The sequence below is a fragment of the Rutilus rutilus genome (assembly GCF_951802725.1).
Source record: "Rutilus rutilus genome assembly, chromosome: 1".
NCBI classification, from domain to species: domain Eukaryota; kingdom Metazoa; phylum Chordata; class Actinopteri; order Cypriniformes; family Leuciscidae; genus Rutilus; species Rutilus rutilus.
The window spans coordinates 14,163,629-14,189,343 of NC_140209.1; the positions used below are offsets into that span (position 1 = coordinate 14,163,629).

The 25,715-nt window shown below is 38.6% G+C and overlaps 1 protein-coding gene across 1 annotated transcript; it reads right to left on the minus strand.

Moving 5' to 3' along the window:
* Positions 1-5,763: 5,763 nt before the first annotated feature.
* Positions 5,764-16,234, minus strand: LOC311290738 (uncharacterized protein). The gene is made up of 4 exons (XM_084409425.1): positions 16,168-16,234; positions 14,102-14,442; positions 6,114-7,045; positions 5,764-5,894 (listed from the first exon to the last, which is right to left on the minus strand). Exons 2-3 carry the CDS (start codon positions 14,157-14,159, stop codon positions 6,144-6,146), a joined length of 960 nt encoding a protein of 319 aa, XP_084265551.1. The 5' UTR covers positions 14,160-14,442; positions 16,168-16,234; the 3' UTR covers positions 5,764-5,894; positions 6,114-6,143.
* Between the last annotated feature and the right edge of the window lie 9,481 nt (positions 16,235-25,715).

Genomic DNA, 25,715 nt, shown 5'->3' on the forward strand with positions numbered 1-25,715 from the left:
CAACATTAACATGAAAGGGACAGTTTTTAATGGCTGCTGGAATTATGCCAAGGTACCAAGGTACACTGGGAAGCATATATCAGTGGAAATATGCAATTATGCCCAGCCCGAAGGGGGGAACTTGGAATACACATGACCCCAGGGGGCTGCATATGGAGAATCACTGGGGTGTCCAGCCGCAGGTGGAATATTTCAAACCCAGGGGTGGCAAGGTGGCTTGCAGAGGGAAAGACACATGCTCAGAGAGGCTTACAGTGGACTACACACGTGGGGGTCGCCCAGAGGCCGTGTTAGGTGTCGCCCAGCCTAAAGCTCTACAGATGTCTGTTAGCGAGGCGCCATGCGCTAGAGCCCAAGAGGACGCCACACTCCTAGTGGAGTGGGCCGTCACACCAAGGGGGCATGGTCGACCTTGCTGCTGGTAAGCCAAAGCAATGGCGTCCACTATCCAGTGAGACAACCTTTGCTTGGAGAGAGCCTTTCCCTTCAGCTTCCCACCATGACAGACAAAGAGCTGGTCTGAAGTCCTGAAACACTGCGTTCTGTCTACGTAAGCACGGAGGGTGCGTACTGGACAGAGCAGTGCCAAGGCTGGGTCTGCCTCCTCCGAGGGCAGCGCTTGCAGGTTCACCACGTGGTCTCGAAAGGGTGTGGTGGGAACCTTGGGCACATATCCAGGCCGGGGTCTCAGGATCATGTAAGAGTTAGCCGGTCCAAATTCCAGGCTCGCTTCGTCAACCGAAAATGCCTGCAGGTCCCCTACCCTCTTGATGGAGGCCAATGCAACCAGGAGCACTGTCTTCATTGACAGGAACTTAAGCTCCACTGATTGCAGAGGCTCAAAAGGAGCACTCTGCAGAGCAGTTAAAACCACTGAGAGGTCCCAAGAGGGAACGAGAGGAGGGCGAGGAGGATTCAGTCTCCTCGCTCCTCTCAGGAAACTGATGATCAGGTCGTGCTTTCCAATGGACTTACCATCAACTGCATCATGATGTGTGGCAATGGCGGCACCATACACTTTCAGGGTGGAGGGAGACAGCCTTCGCTCCAACCCTTCTTGCAGGAAGGAAAGCACGACACTGATCGGGCCTTTCGTGGGTTCTTGAAGTTTAGAAGAACACCAGTTGACGAAGAGTTTCCACTTCAACGCATAGGCATGTCTCGTGGACGATGCTCTAGCGGAAGTGATGGTAGCCACCACCGCTGGTGGTAGGGTACTCAAACCTGCCTCGTCCCGTCCAGGAACCACACATGGAGATTTCAAAGATCGGGACGAGGGTGCCATAGGTCCCTGAGAAAGCAGGTTCTTTCTCAGAGGAATTGGCCAGGGAGGTGCTGTCGCGAGGAGTACTAGTTCTTGGAACCAGGTGCGGTTGTGCCAATACGGGGAAAACAAAATTACCTGCTCCTCGTCCTCCCTGATCTTGCGCAAAGTCTGCGCAAGAAGGCTCACTGGGGGAAACGCATACTTGCAGAGGCCCCGCGGCCAGCTGTGCACCAGTGCATCCGTGCCGAGCGTGCCCTCGGTCAGGGAATAAAACAGGTCACAGTGGGACGAGTCATGGGAGGCACACAGATCTACCTGTGCGTCCCCGAACTGATCCCAGATCAGCTGAACCAACTGGGGATGGAGTCTCCATTCTCCAGCGAGAGGCCGAAACCGAGACAGATCGGCTGGGCGGTTCAAGTCTCCCGGGATATAAATGGCTCGAAGCGACCTCAGATGCTTCTGACTCCATATGAGGAGGTGGCGGGCGAGTTGCGACATACGACGGGAGCGCAGACCACCTTGTCGGTTGATGTACGCTACTGTGGCGGTATTGTCTGATCGGACTAATACGTGCTGACCCCTGAGCAACGCACAGAAGCGGTGCAGGGCGATACGTACAGCCTGCAACTCGAGGCAATTGACATGCCAAAGGCGCTGGGGTCTTGTCCAGGAGCCCGCGGCAGCACGTCCATTGCACATGGCGCCCCAGCCCATTGTGGAGGCACCTGTTGATATAACAACATGCCAGGAAACTCGTTCTATGGGCACTCCAGCCCATAGAAAACTGAGGTTCGTCCACGGGCGAAGGTCTGACGGCAGGTCGAAGTCACTGGGACTCGGAGCGTGCCGTGTTGCCATGCCCACCTCGGGACTTGATCGCGAAGCGGTCTCATATGAAGCAAACCGAGCGACGTTACTGCGGCTGCGGATGCCATATGCCCCAGGAGCCTCTGAAATAGTTTCAGTGGAACCGCACTCTTGCCCTCGAACTGACGAAGGCAAGTTAGCAGTGACTGCGCGTGCTCGCTCGTAAGCTGCGCGCACATGGCGACCGAGTCGATTTCCATACCGAGAAAAGAGATCCTCTGCACGGGGCAGAGTTTGCTCTTCTCCCAGTTGACCCGAAGGCAAGACAAGCTAGGTGCCGGAGCACTAGGTCCCTGTGTTTGCAAACCTTGTCTCGAGAGTGAGCTAGGATCAGCCAGTCGTCGAGAGGAACAAGGGCTGCCTCGACAACCTTTGTGAAGACGCGAGGAGACAGGGCTAGCCTGAAAGGGAGAACCGCGTACTGGTATGCCTGCCCCTCGAATTATATATATATATATATATATATACATACTGGTATGCCTCATTTGCATATGTAAACATGACATTTCAGAAAACTTGTAATACAAAAAATGTCTGTCTCTATGTAAGTGAAAAACTGTAAAGGTTTTATGGTGATATCTATAACTTAAAAATTTTACCCTATCCACCTGTAGTGTTTCGGCTGTGAATAATGCACCTATTGTTTCAATAACAATTACAAGAAAATGGGACCCTTATTTCAATGTTATACGGTGATCCTTATTCAGGAGACATTGAACTTTCTAAAAATGTGGTATAACAACTTTTCCTCAAAAATGCCTACAGGGTTACACAATCTTGAAGATTCGGACCTGACTATGAGGAAATGTTCCCAAACCTGAAAAATGTGGCAAAAAAATATCTGTGTGTGCCCGCCACCAGTTCCCCATCGGAAAGGGTATTTAGTACCAGTGGTAATATAGTTACATGCCATCGAGCATCTCTCAAACCAGACGCCGTTGATAGGCTTGTGTTTTTGGCTCAAAACCTCTAAACAACCTGGTATTCACTGGTTGTTGTTACAAAGGGACAACATAGTATGCACAAAATACAACTACATATTTTTTTACTTTTTATTTGTGCCATATATTTCATGCAGAAGAAACCAAAACTAAAGCTGCAAACTTTTCCATAATGGACCAGATTCACCTTTTGTGAATTGTTTTATGTTTAGGTATTGTGTTTGAAACCATAGGATTGTTTATTAAAAAACTAAAAGGAGGGTCCTTTTTATAAATACACTTTCTTTTCCAACATTTGATTTCCTATTATGCAGCTTTTTTTTATTTTACTGATTTTGAAATTACCTGTGACATCCTGCACAAAAGCGCATTATATATATTTGTTTTAAATATCCTAGTGGTATTATGCACAACAGGTGCAATTAAATTTAGTGTTGTTTTGAAATGTCATCTTAATGACAACATGCACAAAAGGGCACTTTATTTGTCTTAAATTATTGTAGTGGCATTATGTACAAGAAGTGCACTTTAATTTTTTTGTTTTGAAATGCCATGTGAGTTACAGCATGCACAAGCGTGCCCTAATGTCTTGTTTTGAAATGTTGTCTCTGACAATTTTGCACAAAACATGCACTTTCTGTTGACAATTTTATGTTTGTGCCACTCACTATTTAATAAATACAATTATGTTAACTTTGACTTAGTTGTGATATCCCCTTTTTTGCATGAAAGTTTAAAATTAGCATATATTAATGCAGTATGAACAAGAATGTTTTAATGTAGACATATAAATTCATCATACTGGTGTGATTGTATGCATCAAAGTTTTAATTCAAGGCTAAGGCAAAATATCGAGGTATATATTGCGTATCGTGACATGGCCTAAAAATATCGCGGTATTTATAAAAGGCCATATCGGCCAGCCCTAATGTCATTTTTTTTTTTTTTATAACATTCAATATCAAAAGCTGTTTCTGCATTTAATTGTCTGTTAGGACATTGAATCTGTTCCTGGAACTGATGGCCTGATCTCTAACCTGCTTGTTTCTCTTGCTTCAAAATGCGCCTCTGTCTTCAGCACAACTGTACCTTTTAAACAAAAACCTTTTTTCCTTTCTCTGACTTGCAGTCTCATGCATATTAGAAGACAAATATTCATCTTTTTTACTATAGTTTATTGAATTTTTTCTCCTCGTTGCCATTTTGCAGCCCTTTACAGCTGGATCTGGGGCCTCATTTATAAAACTGTGCGTAGGAACCTTACTAAAAGTGTACGTACGCACAAAAGCCAAAAATGGCGTACGCAAAAAAATATTCGGATTTATAAAACCGTTCGTACGCCAGAACCTGCGCAGAATTCACTTTATAAATCCCAGTCAGCGGAAGATTGTGCGCACATGCGTCTCCACCCCGAAATAACCATATATGGAGCTTATAACGCCTAGTTTTACTATGCAGATCCTCATCTGCATATCATTTGCATATAATTATTCATCCACGTGATAACGTTTAACGGTACAAGACACATTACATTAATAAAAATCAAGTAGTTGTCTATCCTTGCCTTGTTTTTGAATACATAAATCAAATAGTGTAAAATACATTTCAGAGAAAGTTTTTCTCAATCTTTCCCACTGGCCGAAATGTATTTTTAATTTATATTTTTAATGGAAACAGATCGGCCTTGGGCATTATTTGCACGAAACTATTTTCTCAGACAGTCTGGTATTATCATGATAAGCAATTATCTCTGTGGTTAAACATTAAAGCACAGCACGCCACAGGAAAAGTGTTCAAAAACATTGCATCCACAACAAATATTTCTATTGACTGAATTTGAATATAAAAATGTTGTAACTTCTCAGTAATGATTTCATGTTTAAGTGCTTAACTCCATTAATTTGAATGGCATATTTAATCTAAATGTTTATACCATAAGTAAAACATAGTTTAAATCAATATTTTATTTATTTAAACTGTTATTTGCGTCAGTTTCACTAAACGGCCTAGTGCGCTCGCTGGCGCGGACATTTAAGAAGGGATGGATATTTGCTTCAAGTGGCAGGCTTGGTGAGTGAAATTATATTTTGTATTATCTTTCTGTATATGTTTAATTTTCTTTAGATTTTCTGTCTAAAAGTGACCAAAAAGACACTTAACTCCAGCTCACCATCGGTGTCGCCAATTCCCTTTGTCTCCAGAATGTGCGTACGCACGGCTCAAAGTTTGCTTAAAGGTGCGCACATTCTCCCGTCAAGTTTGTTTTTTATAGATCACAACCTTTGCGTGGGAACTGGCGTACGTACGTTTCCAGCCCCGTTTTGTGCGTACGCACGCTTTATAAATGAGACCCCTGAACACTATCTTCTGGCCTCGACCCAAACTTTTCAACTCGGAGTGTGTTTTACAAAGAACTGCTGACTTTCTCCTAACAGAAGCAAGCAGCCACACTGGATTTTCTTCATGTTCGGCAGCAGCGTCAACTAATAGCGAAACTATGTTTATCTTCACCCCACTAGTGAGAAACATCATGGCTTTTTAAGTTGCTAAAATATTTTACTGATAAAATCGCCAGAGCAGCGCTGACAACGCGAGTGTGTCCGTCTGCTGCTGCTGCTGCAAAAAAAAAACACACAAAAAAACCCCAGAGAAGCTTAGAGAAACATGGCTACAATCATTAAGAGTGTTTGTTCAATACACTTTATTCACTTTGATATTTCTGTCAGAAAAAAAACAAAATGAATCAAAAGTCATAAAAAGAATGAATGAAGTGTGTGTTTGTGCTGGTGTTTTCCGCTAGAGGCCAGTAAAACTCCCTGAAATAATAATGATACATGAAAAACTGTATTAACAAATGAACAAAACTGTATTTGTATCAACTAACTTTACCAAAGATACAACTAAGTAATAAATATATTGTTCATTCTGTGTTAATATTTCAACTAATGTTAACAAATGAAACCTTATTGCAAATTTTGTGAATTACAAATTTACTGAATAAAATAAAAATATATAAAAAAAAGATATGGTCAAACCATCTGATCTGTGCATTAAGACTTGCAGTGTTAACTAAGTGGTTTCTCCACTGCATGGATCTTCATGTGTTTCTCCAAGTAGTGTTTGAAAGCAAAACTCTTTCCACACTGATCACACGTGTGCGGCTTCTCTCTGCTGTGGATCCTCTCATGTCTTTTCAGATGTGATGATCGACTGAATCTCTTGTCACAGTGTGAACACATGTAAGGTTTTTCTCCAGTGTGAATTCTCTGGTGCACTTTTAAACTGTTCGCTGCAGTAAAAGTCTTCTCACACTCAAAGCACATGTACTCTCTCACACCAGTGTGGATTTTCTGATGTATATGCAAATATTGCAGCGATGAAAAACTCTTTCCACACACAGAACATGAATGTGGCTTCTCCTTCATATGAACTCTCAGGTGTGTCTTCAGGACTGATCTACTATGAAATGTTTTTCCACACAGATCACATGTGAACGGCTTCTCTCCGGTGTGGATCCTCATGTGAATCTTAAGGTATGCTGAATCTGTGAAACTCTTCCCGCACTGATCACATGCATACGGCTTTTCTCCTGTGTGGATCCTCATGTGAACATCAAGATGATATTTTTTTGTGAAGCTCTTTCCACATTGATCACATGTGAACGGCTTCTCTCCAGTGTGGATCATCATGTGATCATTAAGATGATGTTTATGTGTGAAGCTCTTTCCACACTGATCACATGTGAACAGCTTCTCTCCAGTGTGAACTCTCATGTGAATCTCAAGATTTTGTTTGTTTGTGTAACTCTTTCCACACTGAGTGCAGGTGAAAGATTTCTTGGCTCTTTCTTTCTTTAAAAATGTCTTTTTAGTCTTTGAGCGAATCAAAGGTTTTTCTCCAGGTTTGACATGATCTTCCTCCTCCACTTCACTCAGTTCTTCACTCTCCTCGCTCTCTTCCATCAGGTCTGATATGAAATAAATTCATTTTTATTTTCAGTACATCAAAATAATTCAGTAATAGACAACTGCTATTAAATATGTTGATGTATTTTTATAAATCATTTTCCCTGAAACCTTCCATGAATGAGGTACATTGATCTTCCAATTATTACTTTTAAAACATAATAAATTAATTCCATGCTTCTAAATTTAACTGAAGACTTTTTAATTCCAGAGAGCCGGTCGCACTAGACCAGTGGTTCTCAACCTTTTTTTGGGCTAGCGCCCCCTATCCAATATCCAGGTCCCATGACAGTAATAGCCATATATTGTAAAACAATTGCACTGAAAAATAAAAGACGGTCATTAAAGCGGTAATGTTGGCACTTAGGTTTTATTACGCATTTAGGAGTGTACTGCAAGAAGCTGCTTACATTAACCTTACTTTCGAAAAATAAATAAATACAATCATGATTTTTCATGAAAAAGTATGTTAGAATTGTAGGCCTAAAATACCTTGGTATCAGCTTGTTTTCATCAATGGTACAATTAATACAATTACAATTAATTTGGTTTGTTGTGATTAATTTGTGTTCATAATCAGTAAAAAAAAATCTTCTAAAAAAAATTAACACATATGAACAATTGATTTATTGTTGTATTATTAATTATTTGTATATATTGAAACTATCCAAGCAGCGTTTCGCACTCAGATGTGATGGCGGAATGAATACATTACCAAAATGTGATTGCAGAATATAAATAGTAATTTTCTCCTTACTGTCTTGCGAGTTAACAATAATGCCTGACCAGTAAATTGCTTAGTGAACAAAGAAAACATTTTGGCATTAGGGATTGGAATTAGTTAATGCCTAAAAATGAAGGCTAAAAGTTTTACCTTATAAATAGAATTTAGTTTAATTATTTTTTTAATTCGTCGCCGGAGTGAATGGGAACATGATTTTTTGAAAATATTTGAAAAAATATAAGTGTTTCTTATGTCAATACTTTTTAATGGCTTGTCAACTTCCTCCGCTGCGTGATTCTAGTCTAGTCAGTGCTTGAGCGCTGGTCTATGACTGGAAACATAATAGAGTCTTTGCAAAAGTAAAGCTACATGTCGCATTAAACTGGAAGATTTTAGAATGTTAGGCATTCTAAACTTTTGAATAAGAAATAATATCAAGTCGACAAAATACAACTCGTCAAAACTCCGCGAATCACAACAAAATTTGGCGGGTGTGCTTGTGCTGCTGCGGTCTTGTTAACTTGCCATGTTGTTTGTGTATCTCTATGGCAAACGCGCGGGGGAAGGGCTGAGCTCGTTCGGAGCTACGGGAGCCCAGAGGGGAGCGTCGGCGAATGTTAAAGAGAAAAACGATTTTCATTCAAACAAATCGACGTAAACTACACATTCGAGTTAATCGATAAAATCGATTTATCGCCCAGCCCTATATCGCATTAAACTGGAAATAATATCAAGTCGTCAAAACTTCGCGAATCACAACAAGCGTATCGGTGAGAGCACTCATTTAAACAGCATATACACACACCCGAACTTGACTGCACATCATATTTTTGACATTATTGATACTGCTTTCAATCGTAATGCAATAGAAATGAACACAAAAAACCTGCCTAGTGCCTACCTACAACACTGACGGTGGACTTGCGGTCAGGAGTAGAGCGGCTGCTGACTAATGTTTTTTTTTTTGGAGCGCTGCTGACGGATTCTTTCACGCGCACCATAGTGCACACACTATTCACGCACACACTATTCACTGTTCACGCGTGCACACACAATTTGACATCACACTCTGCGCATGTTTTACAACATAATTTAACATAGTCCTAACACTTTTTAAATAGTCCTCTTTAACAGGGGTGCAAACACATGTATGGTCAAAAAAAGAGAGAGGTAATCGAAGCCCTCATCCCACGGCAAAATATCCAGATACTACATTGCCACCATCCCAACCCACCCCTATAGGCACATAGAGTCAAATGAAATTTAGAAAAACTATCTTGCACTTCTTCTTCTTGCTTTACTGCTACTTCCTGAAAACAATTTCACCTGATGATCTGAATAGCTCTTTTTGTAAAGAATGAATAATTCTAGGATGATTGGGGTAATTGTGTAGGGTAGGCCTAGTGCATCTGCATAGAAACTATTAAACAAAATACAAATATAAATACAATAAAACACAAATACACGAGAAATAAAGCAGTGCTTTGTTTTTCAGGTAAATTAACTGTATTAAGTATTAATACAGTTTATCTTTTGACAAAACGTGATTTTTCTCTTTCTCTTTTGTTGTTTGATTAACTTTGGTGACACAAACAGCTGCAGGTATATTGGGTGCTGTCCCTTTAAGACGAATGCACGTATCTAATACCGGTAATGACACGCATCCGTTTTATTTTGACTGCGTTTACGGGGAAACTCGTTGAGACGGACACTGGCTTATTTTTTCGTGCACATGTCTGTTCAAACACAAATAGATAAGAAAGAAAAGGGAATTCGGTGTTCACGAACTTCACGTGCTGTCTGCGACTGCGTGGCTCTGTGCGCCGACATACCATCTACATTTGGATGTTAAACATAATATATATAGCCTGATACAGCAAAGACAACGTCGGCAGTATTGACGGCAAAATAGGCTACAGAATATTTCGTTCTGTAGGCCTATTGACAGGGGCAATATTTGAAAATCGATAATTAGGCCTATTTTTTAAATTACAATTATATATAAATTTGTCAAAACCGAGAGACTTTCAAGCATCAAAATGTAATTTATTAATATGTATTTGCGCCTTCTATTTTGTCTGAAAACTTCCAACACTCTTGCGTGTCGCGTGAAAAATAGGGGTCGGTTGCGGTTCTATTTCTAGCACGCGGTTTCGGCGCGGCTCGAGAAGTGTGTGTGTCACGCAGGCATTGTGCTCTAACACAAGCTCTAACCAGTTAACATGAGAGCCGACATAAAAACGGACACTCCACGCCACGCAGAGAGAAATGTGATGCAGCGGCAGATCCAGAGTGAGACAGAAACACTAGTGGCTCACGCTTGCGCACATACTGCTGGTTTGGCGCGCAGTGTTCTGATTCACTTATTTACTATTTACTTGTTGGTGGACGCAATCCAGAATTACTGTTGGTTAAATTATAATCAGACCCTCTCAAAAAAAAAACTCTTCGGATCTGTACGATTCACACAAGTCACCCAAACTGACGTGAAAAAAGCGGGAGGCGCCGAAAAGCGCGCTGTTTGCACCCCTGCTTTAAGCGTTTATTACAAATAAATTACTAAAGGTTTAAAATGAATAAAAGTAAATGAACTAAAATTTGCGTTATACATTTAAACTCATTAACGCCCCCCATTAACACCGGAACGCCCCCCTTTCAAAAATCTTGCTTCCAACGCCCCTATACTATTTTTGTTCCACTGACTTCCATTCATACACATGTGAATGTGGGACACCAGAAACACAAGATCAAGTGAATTTCCCTGTGTTGTAGTTCAAGTTTAAAGTTTCAGTATAAACTTCACATTAGTGTTTTCACGGTACCAAAATTTCAGTATTCGGTACCAATACCAGTGAAAATCCATGGTTCTCGGTACCAATTTCGGTACCAAAGGGCTAGAAATCAATAAATTCTGTAGAGCGCAGTTCGCACCGTTTCAAAAATAGTCGATCTCCGAATGCAAATGAACTTACTCTGAATTTTAGTATTGTTTTTATATGAGGATCCTTTTTCAAATACAAGGTCAATATTGATTTTCACTAACGAAAAAACAACAAATTATTAGGGCTGGTCCGAATACCATTTTTTGAGCTTCGAAGCTTCGCTAGTAATGAACATCGAATATTCGAAGCTTCGGAATTCTCTCTAATAAAGGCAGTATTCTCTCTGTGTCTGTCTGTCCGTTTGCATTTTGTCTATTTCGAGAACCGTTCATCCAATCGACTTCACAAGGGAGTGCAGTGTCGCATTTGGTGCAATATAGATAGACACGCGAGACGCGACACGTTCAGAATTAATAAACTTTGAATAAACTACAGAACAGCGCGAGCGGGAAGCGGCGCGCCTCACGCGGGCAGGGCTTATATGCTCCGAGAACGGACTCGGCACTAGTGATATTAAACACATCTTCCCCATGAACAACACTAAGTAAATACACTCGCACGTAACACACACACACACACAGGTCTGTTAACTTAAGCAATACTTTTAATAAGGTAGTCTAATATTTTTCTGACTTACAAATTACTGACACAGTAAAGGGTAGATTTAAAAAAAAAAAAAAAAAAAAAAAAAAAAATTAAGTAAAGTAAAGAAAAAACGACATTTAAATAAAGAAAAACAAAATTAAGTTCAATTAAAAACGAGATTTATTTAGATTGATAATAATGGGTAAAAAGCTTAATACATTTTGTTTCTATTATTCTATTTTCCACAATGTCAAAGCAACGCAGCTTAACCCAAAATACAAGCTCAGGCATGCACTTCTGTCCATACAAACTCTGCTGTTCTGCGCTCTAGCCAGAGAATACTCCCTTTGCAGGAACACTTTAGTCGGCCAAGAAGAAGCAAATAACGAGGTTGGGTTCCTTCAACTGTCCATCCTATTAAAAATGGCTAGGCAATATAAGATAGTTGTAAAAAAACAAAAATAGTTCGGTGAGGCGCCGCTTCCCGCTCGCGCTGTTCTGTAGTTAATTAAAAGTTTATTAATTCTGAACGTGTCGCGTCTCGCGTGTCTATCTATATTTCGTCAGATTTTATAGTGTTGAACATATTCAAGCGCGAATGAGAACCGTTTCGAGGGGGATGCCAGGTGTGCAAAAAAAACAAAACAAAAAAACAAAGAATATTCGAATGTCAAATTTTCAAATCGAATACCAACCCACCGAATGGATATTCGAATATTCGAATAATCGGGTCCAGCCCTACAAATTATCCGTGAATTTATATAGAACTAATCTTTAAAAGCTTTCCATCTTTACTCTCCTCACGTTGCATTCAGAGATCGACAAGTTTCTCCTTTCCACAAGCGCTTGCTCTCTCGTGGCGTCTGTCATTGCTATGCAACCATGAACATAGGCGCGCCTGGAAAAACGAGCTTCTATTCCGAAAACGAGAAAAACAAGCTTCTATTCGAGCTTCTTCTGGCTGGACTTCCATCATGTGCAACTAAACCTCTACAAATCATTCAGAATGCTGCAGCTCGTCTCGTCTTCAACGAGCCCATGAGGGCCCACGTCACTCCTCTGTTCATCTCACTGCACTGGCTACCTCTCGCTGCTCACTTCAAGTTCAAAGCATTGACGCTTGCTTACAGATCTACCACAGGCTCAGCTCCCTCCTACTTTCACTCACTCCTACGAATGTACATCCCTACCAGAAGCCTACGATCGGTCAACAAGCGACGTCTCGTGGTTCCATCACAGAAAGCCACAAAATCACTTTCCAGAACATTCTCATTCACAGTTCCATGCTGGTGGAATGCTCTCCCCACCTTCATCCGGGATGCAGAATCCCTGACAACATTCAAAAGACAGCTGAAAACCCATCTCTTCCATGAGCACTTAACCGCATAAAAAAAAAAAAAAAACCTTTTCTTTCCCTCTAAATCCTCGCTTATCGGGCTTATGCTACTCTGAATAATGCCTGAACTTCGTATTTTGAGCACTTCTTGCGTCGTTTTTTGCCTTTTCACGATGACTCGCTTAATTTAGTCCTAATTTGTAAGTCGCTTTGGACAAAAGCGTCTGCTAAATGACTAAATGTAAATGTAAAACGAGAGCGCCGCGTCGCTTCTATTATGAGCGCGCTTACATTTGGAATAACGAATCTGCACGTCAAAAAACGCGCTATGTGAACGGCCACTTATGGCAACGTGACATTAGCCTAATCCCAAATATTTCCATATGTGTCTCTTTCCTCCTTTCTTATCAACAAGTGGATTTACAGCCACCCACATCAGCAGCACCGCCGGTCGCCGTGTCTCAGCGCTTTAATAAAGAGAGGACGCGCAACTGCACGCGCTCAGTGCATGCGCATCAAGGAACCGGGTTTGAACGGGTCCTCGTTACTTAAGAAAACTCGGTACCGTTACGTTTACATTTTTTTAGTACCGACTTGGTACCGAAGTACCGGGTCTTTTGACAACACTACTTCACATACTGAAAGTCTAGACTGACTTTAACTAGTGTTGAATTGAATGTTTTAATATAAATATCAGTAGCGCTTTAGATTCTGAAAAAAGTTCTAAAATATTTACAGTATAAATAATTTGTCAATTCTCCTGGGTGTTCCCCCCTTTATTCCCAAAATGTTACATATTGTTCCCCTAAACTTGCACATAAGGACTTTATAGGTACACTATAATTACAGAAAGTTACGCTCTAAATTCATCATAATTCATATTCATATTACGTGTACTTTGTGGGCTGTTACCAATTTATCTGTCCTACATGTTTCACTCAACCTGTTACTTCTGACATAATTTTCCTCTTTTTAAAAACAGAGCATTTCTTAAACCTGAGACACTCAGGAAGTGACATCATCTGGGCTCTTTCTACTGCATGATGGGAGGACAAGAAAATAATTTCAATCCATTGTCTCAGTTTTGGCAGAAAATGAAGTGTGTTGACCACATTCATCAACCCTGTTACCGAAGTTATTTGTAACAACATATATAATTTATGGCAAATACAACTTTATCAGTAACTATAAATCATGTTTTGCTTAAGTTATGCTCACAACCCTGTCAGCCATTCTGAAAATTTTATTTACTTGAGTTTACCGTTTGTGGCTAAAAATGTTGTAAACTATACTGAGAAATATCCAACATTTTGGTAACATGGTTGCAATAAACCAGAGCTAAACATATACTTAGTTTAACCTGATGTTGACAATCTATATGAAAGTTTTTCCAACCTCCCTTTACTGAACATGTTTTTAAATTCTGTACCATTTCATAGTTTAACTGCATATCTAAATGTGATGAAGTGCTTGAATGTTTCTAACATGAATGTTCTTCAGCATCATGAATGAATGAAGAATAAACACCAACCTCTTTGTTCTTCAGGATCTTCAGTGTGTTTCATTCTGCAGGGTTCTGGATCACTCATGTTCTCACTGTCCTCTTTAATAAACTCAGTCTTTGCAGATTTCAGCTCTTCCTGATGCTCTGATGCTCGTCTTCCCTTGCAGCTGATGGGAATTTACAGCATTTATTGGATAATTGCTGTGGGAGGAGCTTCACTGAAGATGTAATTGCTGTGGGAGGAGCTTCACTGATGATGAACAGTGGGAGGAGCTTCACTGATGATGAACAGTGGGAGGAGCTTCACTGATGATGAACAGTGGGAGGAGCTTCAACGACTTAACTGCAGATTGGTTGGACGAGATGATCTGCCAAAATCAAAAATGTACCAGTTACTAAGTTTGTTTTTATAAGGTTAAAGACCAGATGTCAAATGCAAGTGTCTGCAAAGTGATTTTATATACATAGACAATACATCAAATGCAAGTAAACGGTCTATTTTAATGTTTCAAATATCTTTTGTGAATTTTTTTCAATATATAGGTTAAACAACGTTAGTTGAAAGTTATTCTGACCTGTGCTTATATAAAATATATATAAAAGATTAAGAGATCATACTAAATTAATTTAAATGATTAAACACGTAGGCCTAATGCTGACAAATGGTTAAAACAGTGCATGCCTGAGCATGTATTTTGGGTTAAGCTGCGTTGCTTTGATTTTGTGGAAAATAGAATAATAGAAACAAAATGTATTAATCTTTTTACCCTTTATTATCAATCTAAATTAATCTAGTTTTTAATTGAACTAAATTTCGTTTTTCTTTATTTAAATTTTGTTTTTCTTTATATAAATCTACCCTCTACTGTGTCAGTAATTTGTTAGTCAGAAAAATATTAGACTACCTTATTAAAAGTACTGCTTAAGTTAACAGACCTGTGTGTGTGTGTGTGTGTGTGTGTGTGTGTGTGTGTGTGTGTGTGTGTGTGTGTGTGTGTGTTACGTGCGAGTGTATTTACTTAGTGTTGTTCATGGGGAAGATGTGTTTAATATCACTAGTGCCGTGTCCGTTCTCAGAGCTTATAAGCCCTGCCAGCGTGAGGTGTGCCGCTTCCCGCTCGCGTTGTTCTGTAGTTTATTAAAAGTTTAATAATTCTGAACGTGTCGCGTCTCGCGTGTCTATCTATATTGCACCAAATGCGACACTGCACTCCCTTGAAAAGACAATTGGAACGTTTCTCGAAATAATCAAAATGCAAACGGACAGACAGACACACAGAGAATACTGCGCTTATTAGAGAGTAGAATGTTCAGCCCCTCTCTCCGAAGCTTCGAATATTCGATGTTCATTACTACCGAAGCTTCGAAGATCAAAAAATGGTAGCCTATTCGGACCAGCCCTGTTAACTGTGTTGTCGCAGTCGGAATGTAAATAAATACTGTGACATTACCCAGCCATTGGTGAAATGTACGTGGGCTTCCAGAGATTTACAGTTTTTAAATTGTTCACTGGTATATGCACTTATACCATAAAAAAGATAATTGACTAAATGTCTAAATATGAGGATGGAGGTAGCAATGCGGAGTCAGCACTCCAACTTACTGCAGTCAGCTCATATGGATCTCTGAATGGATGACAGTTTCTCCAAATAACGGTCCCTGGCATCTTTATCGAGTTTATTTCGGTACGGCCTTTTCTCAGTTTTCTTTTGCTTCTCCAGGTTTGCGAGTTATATTTACATGCATCTAGATAGTTATCTTAGTTATTTTATTTACTTATACTCCTGTAATCTCTTTAGTTCTCAGTCAGTAGCCATACCTCAAAAATTGCGCCACGGTGACGTCACACACAACAAACCCACGTGTCTGACAAAGACCGATAACCGCTCGAAATGAACTCGTTCACACTCGAGTGACGCATGTGGAAATTCAGTACATATTATAACAACCTCAACAATCGTGTTAAAGCGTTAAATGGATTAAATATACGTTCAAATACATGTATGAAAGAAACTGCATCGAAAAGATTCACTTAAAACATTATTATTACAATGAATCTGTTAATGAGTTAGAGCGTGAAAAATCATACATACCCACAGCAGCGACACACGAATCTGCTGCAGTACGGCAAGAGAAGAGCGACAAAAGACGCTGTCTGCAATACCATTAATAGCCACAGGAGGGGAGCCTTCGAACATGAATATAACCAAATGCTTATTTTATGAAATTCACACATTAAATGAACCCCTTAACTGTCACCGTCCAAGAGGTGGGACGTTTGCCCATATATTTAGAACAATAATATCTTAGTAAAAACCTAAAGTAATATTGACAAACTATATATCATTTGAAAGCTTACAATCTCTAGTTTTCATATTTGGTTGCTGTTTTTTTTTAAAATAAATTACAGAGGAGCAGTAATTTATCAATTTGCAACAAGAATATTTCATATTCATTAGGCATGTTTAGGCCTTTATTTTGAAATAGAAATAAACATGAAAAAACATAAAAGATTGGTAGAAACCTCAGTTTGTTTTCATGCCAAGAGTTCAAAAGATAACACAAATAAAATTTTATGAGGAAAAAAAGGTCTGAAAATGTTTAGAATATAAAGAAAAATATTATCGATTCTCGATTTGTGATGCGGCACGCAGCGGCAGCGAGCTGTAACGCACATATGTGCTCTTTTTATGTTTATTAGAGGTTGAAATCAAATCAAATACTGCCAAAACACCCATACCAACACCCATAAAATTAAATTTGTGGCATCCTGGCCAAATTTGCCCCTTGGCCTCTGTCCATCATGGCCTCCTAATCATCCCCATATACTGACGGGCTTCATCACTTACTCTTCTCTACCTGTAAGCTGGTGTGTGGTGGGCGTTCTGGCGCAATATGGCTGCCGTCACATCATCCAGGTGGATGCTGCACATTGATGGTGGTTGAGGAGATTCCCCCTTTCATGTAAAGCGTTTTGAGTACCTAGAAAAGCACTATATAAATGTAATGAATTAATTAAACATTTTTTTAAATTAATTATTTTTTTCTGAATAGGATGTTTACTTCATAAATTGTATGAAATTATGGAAATACATGGTTCAGATCGCTCAAAACATGAAAATGGAGACGCCCTTATATGGTCAGTAAGGAAGCTGGCTGTCCATCTAGTGAAAAAATTTGGTATTGCGCCCAAATAAAATCTTACTGAAAGCTCATTTTTTGAGATATCAACCTAAAATTTGGAACACAACTTGTTTAGATTTTTGGCTTGAATTTTCTAGCAGTTTTAGAGTAAAATATATTTTGTTATATATATATTCTATATAAAATATAAATAATTATATTTTTACATTCTATATTTTCATAAACTCAAACTTATATAACTTTTTTTCTGTTTCACTTTCATAATTTATTTATTTATTACAATAATCTGGCAAATGTCTTCTTAAAAACAAGACCAACCATATGTCTATATTCCAAAGCATTCTTGAATTACAACCATTTAAGTTTGTATAGTGATTTTTTTGTCTATGCGAAATATAATATAACAGTTAAAGGGTTAAATACTCTTTTTAATCTCGTTACACTACTCTCTAAGCAACATCTGAAACTTTTTATTATTGATTTATTGATTGATTGATCCCAAGACCCTATGTGAAGTGTGTCCTTAAATTAAAGTATTTTTGCTAATTAGTTATATGTCATCATGATTTCCCCTTTATTTGTGAATAAAACTTCAACACAGAATCAGTTGCTCTTTTTATTCAAAATGGAACTATTCACATTATTCACTTTTATCTTTGACATTTACTGTAAATGTGCAAATGACTACATGGTGTATTATTTTAGCCATTAAATAAATATTGCTAAAATGTAAGCGTTTTAATTGTTATGGTAAGCTTGTAGAAGAGAACTAAAACATTTCATTGTGAATGTAGGGTTGCTCATAACTTTACCGGGTTAATAGTTTTATATCACCACTGTATTAAATTGCATCCAGATTCACAGTGCATCACACTTGTCTCCAACAAATATGCTGCAATATGCAACTAAATGCATTGTTTTTTGGAGAAAAGGTTGGGAATGTTTCCTGTTAATAATAAAAAAGTGAGACTTTTTAGTTAGGATTTAATAAAGACTCTTTGAAATTATTTATAGACTGAACAAATTATTAAGAAATCACAACAGTGGGTATATGTGTAAAATAAATGCCCATAGTTTTGCCACTTATGTGTCTTCTCCAGTCCATATGAATGTAACGACACATCATTGTTCTCCTTTTATTCTATTCACAAATGAGTCACTTTTGACTTTGAGGTTTGCATTAGGCTAAATGTGCAATGTGTTACTGTGGTTGATCATTTTTGCCACTTGTATTTCAATTTCAACATTTTAATTTGTGTGGTAAGCTTGTGGGATTGGACGAAAGCGTTGTGAAGATAGGTGTGTGTTTTGTGGAAAAAGAGGAAGATTGTTTTCATGCATACATTAACATGCCGAAGACAAACATTTTTCATTGTGATTATGTAAGTTATGCAGGCTATCAACTGAGAAATCAATAGACTGTCACATTCAATCACAACTGACTTTATTATAACATCACAGATTCTTACTGTTAGGGCTTAACAGTTTAGGACCCATGGACCAGATGTTTGAAAAGAAGACCCGGAGTCAGAATTATAAAAAATTGAAGAAAAGTTTTACTGAAGATAGTTTGCAGTTTCATCAGCAGAAGTTCAGCTTCAAGACTCACACAGGAGTTTGTAGGCCGCCCCGCTTACAGTTACAAAGATCATCACAGCAGTTATACCATTTCAAAGGTCTAAGCTACGTCATTGCTTACAGGCTGAATGATTCTTATTGGCCAAGAAATTGATAAACATAGTAATTTTCCACACATATACATAGACAGAAGCATATCTCCATAGATTATGCCGCTGACACTCGGACCCTGAAGTTAGGCACGTCATGACCTTCCAGGTCGCAAATTTGGGTTGCTGGGTGCCAGCATGTCTCGAACAACAACTCAGTCAATCTCCAACAATGCCAGTGGTTCCTTAACCTGTAAGCAAGAAGACTAACACACACACCCGACACACAGCTTTTCCAAGGTTGGATTTGGTCAGGCTCTAACTATAAACAGGAGTCTCGTCTCAAAACATCAAGATAACAAGTTCTTTCTCTCAGGATAGGACACTTTATCCTAAATGGAAACTATAGGCTTTAACTGACAAATGGTCCCTTAAACTATAGACTTCAATGACCCCTATGTGTTTTAACATGTTGAAGACCTTTCTCAAACACAAAACCAGTCCCTATTTCATTTCTGGAAGCTGGGATAAATAGGCAAGCAATGTTACTGCATTCAAATATCAAATACTGACATTAATGAATACATGAAAAGAACATTTCAGTAATCACACTGGTAACTTCTATAACAAAGTAAAATCTCCAGAGAAGTCATTCAACTCATTTGATATAGAAGGAAAAGTATTGATTAATACCTTGATTATAATCACTCATTACATATACATTGAAGCAGCAGTGGATTCCAATCCACTCCCTTCAATACAAGTTAATTATACAAACGAAAATATTTTAAAATACCAAGCAAAACAGAAATAGCCTATATAGTTAATATATAGTTGCTCATTCATCTCCTAATGATAAGCCACAGGCAAATCAGTGTCTGTAATTAAATCATCACATGACACGATAAACAAACTATTGACCACAGTTATAAAAAAAACAACCTTTACTTTGTTCAAAACTGACATGCATTTACGTTACCGAAAACAGCTTCTGTGATCCGAGGAACGTGCGATAATATTAGGCTTGTTTGAGATGAGCAAAACCTGCGCAGAACTGATCACCGGTGATCAGCGCGAGATGCCGGTTATAAATGTGTCGAGTGCGGTCCGCCTTGCTCTGATGTCATGCTGACGAATGTCTACAAACTCTGGCGACGGCGAGGCGGTCGTTTCGGTCTCTGCAGTTTCTCTCCACCGACTGAGCTGAGCAAAAGCTATAGCACCTCTGCATATTTATATTTCATTTATGTCAGTGTGTTATGTAAGAATGGAAATTGAATTAAGGTTATCAAGTAGTATATCTTAATTTCTAGTACTATGAAGTTCTTTGGACTCCATTTCCGATAACGCTGTGTTGGACTCTTGTATTATTTCCTGTTTTTGTTTCTTCCTGTCTGGTGTTTTCTTTATGAATGACGAGTTCATATGTATATAAAGGGGTAGGAACCAATGTGTGGTGTGTTGTTTTCCCAGGAACTTTTGGCATCCGAAGCGGGATCAGAAACAAACAAAACAACAACTCTGCTAGCTCGAGAGAAAAGAAAGTGCAGAGCACGAAAGCACCAAAGTGACTGAAGGATTGCCGTAAAGCAGTATCTCTGGTCGTACGATGTGTATGACGTCATTGACATTTTAAAAGACTTTTTAAAGCAAATAAGTGACTCTAAAAAAATCTAACACCCAGCAATGTGTCATTTCTTTGCATCTCCTTTCGAATACAACATTCAAATTACTTGACAAAAAAGAATATCCTAAAAAAAAGTGGATTTTGAGGGGTATAGCACCATAGACCTCCATTCATTCTGCACTCGTCCCGTGAGCGCCCTCATGTGGAGCCAGAGTGGAACTGCAACCAGTTCAGAACCCGGAAGTTTACTGAGAGTGGCACTTCTCCCCGTATTAGACATTCTCTGTGGTTATCCTTGTTTGCAGCCAATGCCTCGCTGGCAGAATTCAGCACTATATGCGCATGATGGGGCAATTTGGATGAGAGGAAGGAGTGTGGTTTTAACGACTAATCTATAGGGCATGCCTGAGGTCATCAATAGATTATGGTTGTGCAGTTTATGGAGCAGTGGCAAAAACAATATTGGAAAAAATTTATAGATTACAGTATGGAGCATTACGTGTATGCATCGGAGCTGTTTAGACAACCCCCATTCATGCTATACTCATAGAAGCAGGAGAGATGCCACTGGAGTTAAGAAGAGAGAAACTAGCATTGACATATTGGATCAGATTAAAAGGAAGTGGGAAAGAAAACCCAACAAAAGAAACAATACAGGAATGTTGGGATTATTCCAAGTTCCAGGGGCTTGGGTTTGGATGGACAAGGGAAAAAAAGAGTGAGGGAATATGAAATGGAAGCATTAGATTTCACCACGGCCAATCCAGTTAGTAATGTTTCACCATGGCTTTTTCCAGAAGTAAAGGTCGATATTAATATCTTGGAAAAGAGAATGGAGAACGGAGGAAGTGGGAGTTAAAACAAGCATTTACATGAGAAACAGTTATTATAATTATTTCAAGATTTACACAGACGGATCCAAGAACAAACAGGAATGTGTGGGAGTTGGAGTTCATATCCCAGAATTTAAAATAAATCTCTCCAAAAGACTATCTGACCGGTTACAGCAGAAATAGTGGGAGTCATTATTGCACTAGAGTGGGTTGAAGAGGTCAGACCTGATAGAGTGGTACTATGCACAGACTCATTAGCTATCATAAAAAGCATAAAGTCAATGACAATGGTCAGAGAAGACCTACTAATAGAACTTTATCACAGTTTGCTCAGATTACATTGGGGTGGCATAGATGTTCAGTTTTGTTGGGTGCCAGCACATGAGGGGGTTAAAGGGAATGAGATTGCAGACAAACTGGCTAAAGAGGCATTGCTAAAGGTAATAACAGTTACAATACCACAAGGAAAAGGCGAAGGAAAAGCGGTGGTTAAGAAGAAAGGACTTGAAATATGGCAAAAATGGTGAGAGGAAGAAAAGGAAAGGAAGGAGATATTATAAAATACAAAAATTAGTCAGTATAAAGAGTTACATGGAAAGGAGCAGGTCAGAAGGAGAGGGAGAGGAGATAATAATCACCAGGAAGGCACTATTTAAATTTTTAAAAGACAACAGGTGGAGTAGAACCTGTGGAGTAGAATTTAAATAATTGTTAAATGACATGATGATACACACTCCAGTACAGTAGGTGGCGGTATGCAACTAAAAGTTCTATGCAACTAAAAGTTCTTCTTCTTCTCTTCTAAAAGAGAAGAAGAAGAAGAAGAAGAAGAAGAAGAAGCCTCGCTGGCAGGATTTACTTGTGTTGTTTTGGAGTGTTTCGTGATTGATTGGATGTTGTTCAGACAGCACAAAGGACTCGGGTACATTTGTTTAGGACTAACGAAGCTTCCAGTAAGAGATATGCGATTCATCTGTAAGTGCAAAGACTATGGAAACTCCTATAAGTTACAACAAGGTGGACTTTGCTCATGTGTTTGATGAATGATATGTATATTCTGGGTGTTTATATAATACACATCTTTGTTGCATCATGAAATGACTGAACCGTTTGAATCTTCACTGATGTAACATCGCTAGTATTGAGAGTGTTACAAAGCATGATGGGAAATGACTTGCTGACGACACAGCTTAATGCTCATTGGCTTAAACAACCGTAATGTAATGTTCTCTTTTAAAATGTTTGATTTTAAAACTCTGATATCATGTTTTTATGTGTATAAATTATGTGTGAAACTGTTCCCAAACTCTCTTACAGTGCGATCTCTATATGGGTTATTTGATTGTTGTCATAGGCCTATTTAAAAATGTATAAAAAACATGTCTGCAATTAAAGTTAAAATTGTTGATGAACACATCTTTCAAATGGAAAAAATAACAGTACTTTTGGTGTCTTGTTCATTATATTGATTTTCATATAAAAGCAACAGAACTTAAATTACATCCAGTACATCCAGCATTAACACGAAACAGGGAACTCGTTAAGCTTCGCCCAGCGTCACTGAAAATCTTTAGACACTGTATACTCATGAACACCGGCTTGCCTGCAAAAGTGGCGGCTCCAGGATTTTTTAAAAATATATTCGCTTTTTCAATAGTACATTGCAAATATACTAACAATTTAATTTTATTTTTTTACTATCTTTAAATATATTAAAAGTATATTAGCATCATGCTTTTACCTATTTTCACAACACAACTTTTAAGACACTTTAAAATAATTGTACTTAAGTATATTTTAGAAAAATATACTTGACGTGAAAATTCTGTTTATTTGCACTTGCAGGTATATGTTTAACTGTGTGATGAAAATGATCATTGTAACAATGCATTGAAGTATACTTTCCAAATACATTATATTATACAATAGTTTATTGTACAAAGTATAGCTAAGTAATATTTGTTTATTAATGTGCATTTGTTATTGAAGACAAAGTGTAAAAAAATTTGTATTTGGAATTTAAGCCAAAGATATTACTGAGCAAAGCCTATACTTTTTACTCAAATGTAATACACTTATTGTATATGGCTTGTATGTTTCGAAGACACTCGTAATGAATTTGTAATGTACTTGTAACACTAATAAAGTACACTTTAATATCACTAATCAAGCATGTAATTAGTCCCTACACAGGCGTATACTATAACTTGTCGACTTGTAGTCCCATAGACATATAGCTTATAGGCGTAGCAACATATTATGTCGATGTAGCCTATATTATAACAGATAGTGAGGTCTTTACAACTGCAGTAAGCTAAATGAAGGAATACGCTTAATCTTTTAAAGCGGGACTCAGTAACTTCGGGATTTCTTCGCTGTATTCTCGCTTTTTGCTCGCAGGTTTCTCTCTAGAGCTCCCCCCACAGCTTCGGAATAGATATTTGACAACACTGTTGTAAAAACTCGTTGGATATTCTCAGACACCAGAGGCTAGCAGATCAACGACATCAAAACAGCATGAGGGAGCGCAATAATGACGGCATTTTAGCAGATTTCTTTTGGCCGTAAAGCAATTGTTTACATCGCGAGACCTGATATCACGCGAGACTTCCTGACGTGGCGGCCGGCGGCCCGCCGGCTCAAAGTTGCAAGTGCGTATTTTCCGCTCACGGGCACCAGGGGGGTGCGAAACGACCACCATTCAACCCGAAATAAGTAATATAACCATTCCAATGACTCCGAAGCTGTTCAGTTAAGGTAAAAAAAGTTACTTAGTTCACCTTTAAAACGCAAACAAAATGGAAAATAGCGTGGATGTCGAGACGTGTTTACAAAAGTTGAACTTTTAACTTAACACGGCATTTTAAAACATGGTGCGAGAAACTGAAAAAGCAGAAGAGATGCAATAACGGTCAAAGACGCTTGTTTAAAGCATTAATCTATGTGTTTAGATCTAAAAAAGCCTTTTCTCTTTTTTTTTTTTTTTTTTTCATCACCAGGCTAGTTAGGGCGAACAAAGTGCAAGAATTTATCTTAAAATCTATATTATTTGACGTTTATAACGCGAGTGAATCTTCAAAAAGTTCAGGGTAGCATATACTCACCAATATCAGATTACAAGAGGACAATTTGTCTGTTATCTTCTGAACTATTCCGAGATGTGTCAAAAGTCCGCAGTCTTTTTCTTCATATTTAATAGCTCTCCAATATGATCGTTGTTGATGAGGAGCTTGTGATCACCATTAATGCGCGCACAATTGACTCCTCCCCATTAAAACCATTCTAGGTACATTTACAACATTTATTACAACCCCCCCCCCCCCCCACACACACACACTTTTTTTTTTTTTTTAATGAAAGTGATACTGAGGGTTAAAAGCGGGAAAATCATTAGCTATTAGCTATGCAATAATGAAAAAAAAAACATTTGTACTGAAATCTACTTAAATTCAAGTGAAGCACTTCTTCGTGTTTAATCACTCAGTCTGTCAGATCAGAGGAAGTTACCAACCAGAGGAGGAGCTGATGATGTTTAAAGTAAGAGCTGTAACTAATGAAGAGGAAGACTGAAATTTCATAAAGTGTGTAAATAATAGAAACATGGCCAAAATGGTCTTTATTCTTAATGCAAATGTTCTTTGAGTATTTCATTTGTGAAGGTGTAAAGACCACCCATTGGCCCAAAAACGGTGTCCAACGGTCTGGGAGAAGGTATATAATGCGTGTATGTCTTTTCAGCGCTCCAGTGAAGTTCAATTAATTTATTGGAATTTAGTTTCAATATTACTTTAGCTTTACGCTTAATCTGACTCCAATTTCAAATGATAATCGAATTTAGATTGCGTTTCTTATTGGAAAGTAATCATACATATTGATTATGAAGTCATTTAGATCTTTGATTATTCTGGATATCCCATATTTTCAATTATTCAGTCATTAAGGAACCAGTGTCACTTTGAGACGTCACGTCGTTACTGTGCGCTCACGATCACAACTGTAGCCAGTTCTGAAATAGTCAGAGGGTGCAGCGCAACTATTTTACCCTTAAGCTGTCGCACATGCTTCCCAAAAGGTGTAATTTTTGTAATAGTCGTAAGATGCAACGTGCTAATTCAGTGATAGTCAGAAATCGTAAGGTCTCCTTAATGATGTGCCCCATGCTCCATTCATAGTGCCTTCAGTTTGATCTATCCTGGATAGAGATTTGCAGAAACACCAGACTGCACTTTAATCTACTAGTAATAATGATTTCAGAAAACTTCAGAATAAATCAAGATGTAACATGTATTTGTCAGGTAAAAATGTATCATGCCAATTACAAATGATTAAAAGCCAATTCAGAAAATAAGAAATACATGACATCATTTACT

Coding starts and splice junctions, on each gene's coding strand:
- LOC311290738 (XM_084409425.1), bottom strand. CDS start 14,159: ATGAGTGATCCAGAACCCTGCAGAATGAAACACACTGAAGATCCTGAA. Junction 7,046..14,101: donor AGATCCTGAAGAACAAAGAG/GTTGGTGTTTAT, acceptor ATTTCATATCAG/ACCTGATGGAAGAGAGCGAG.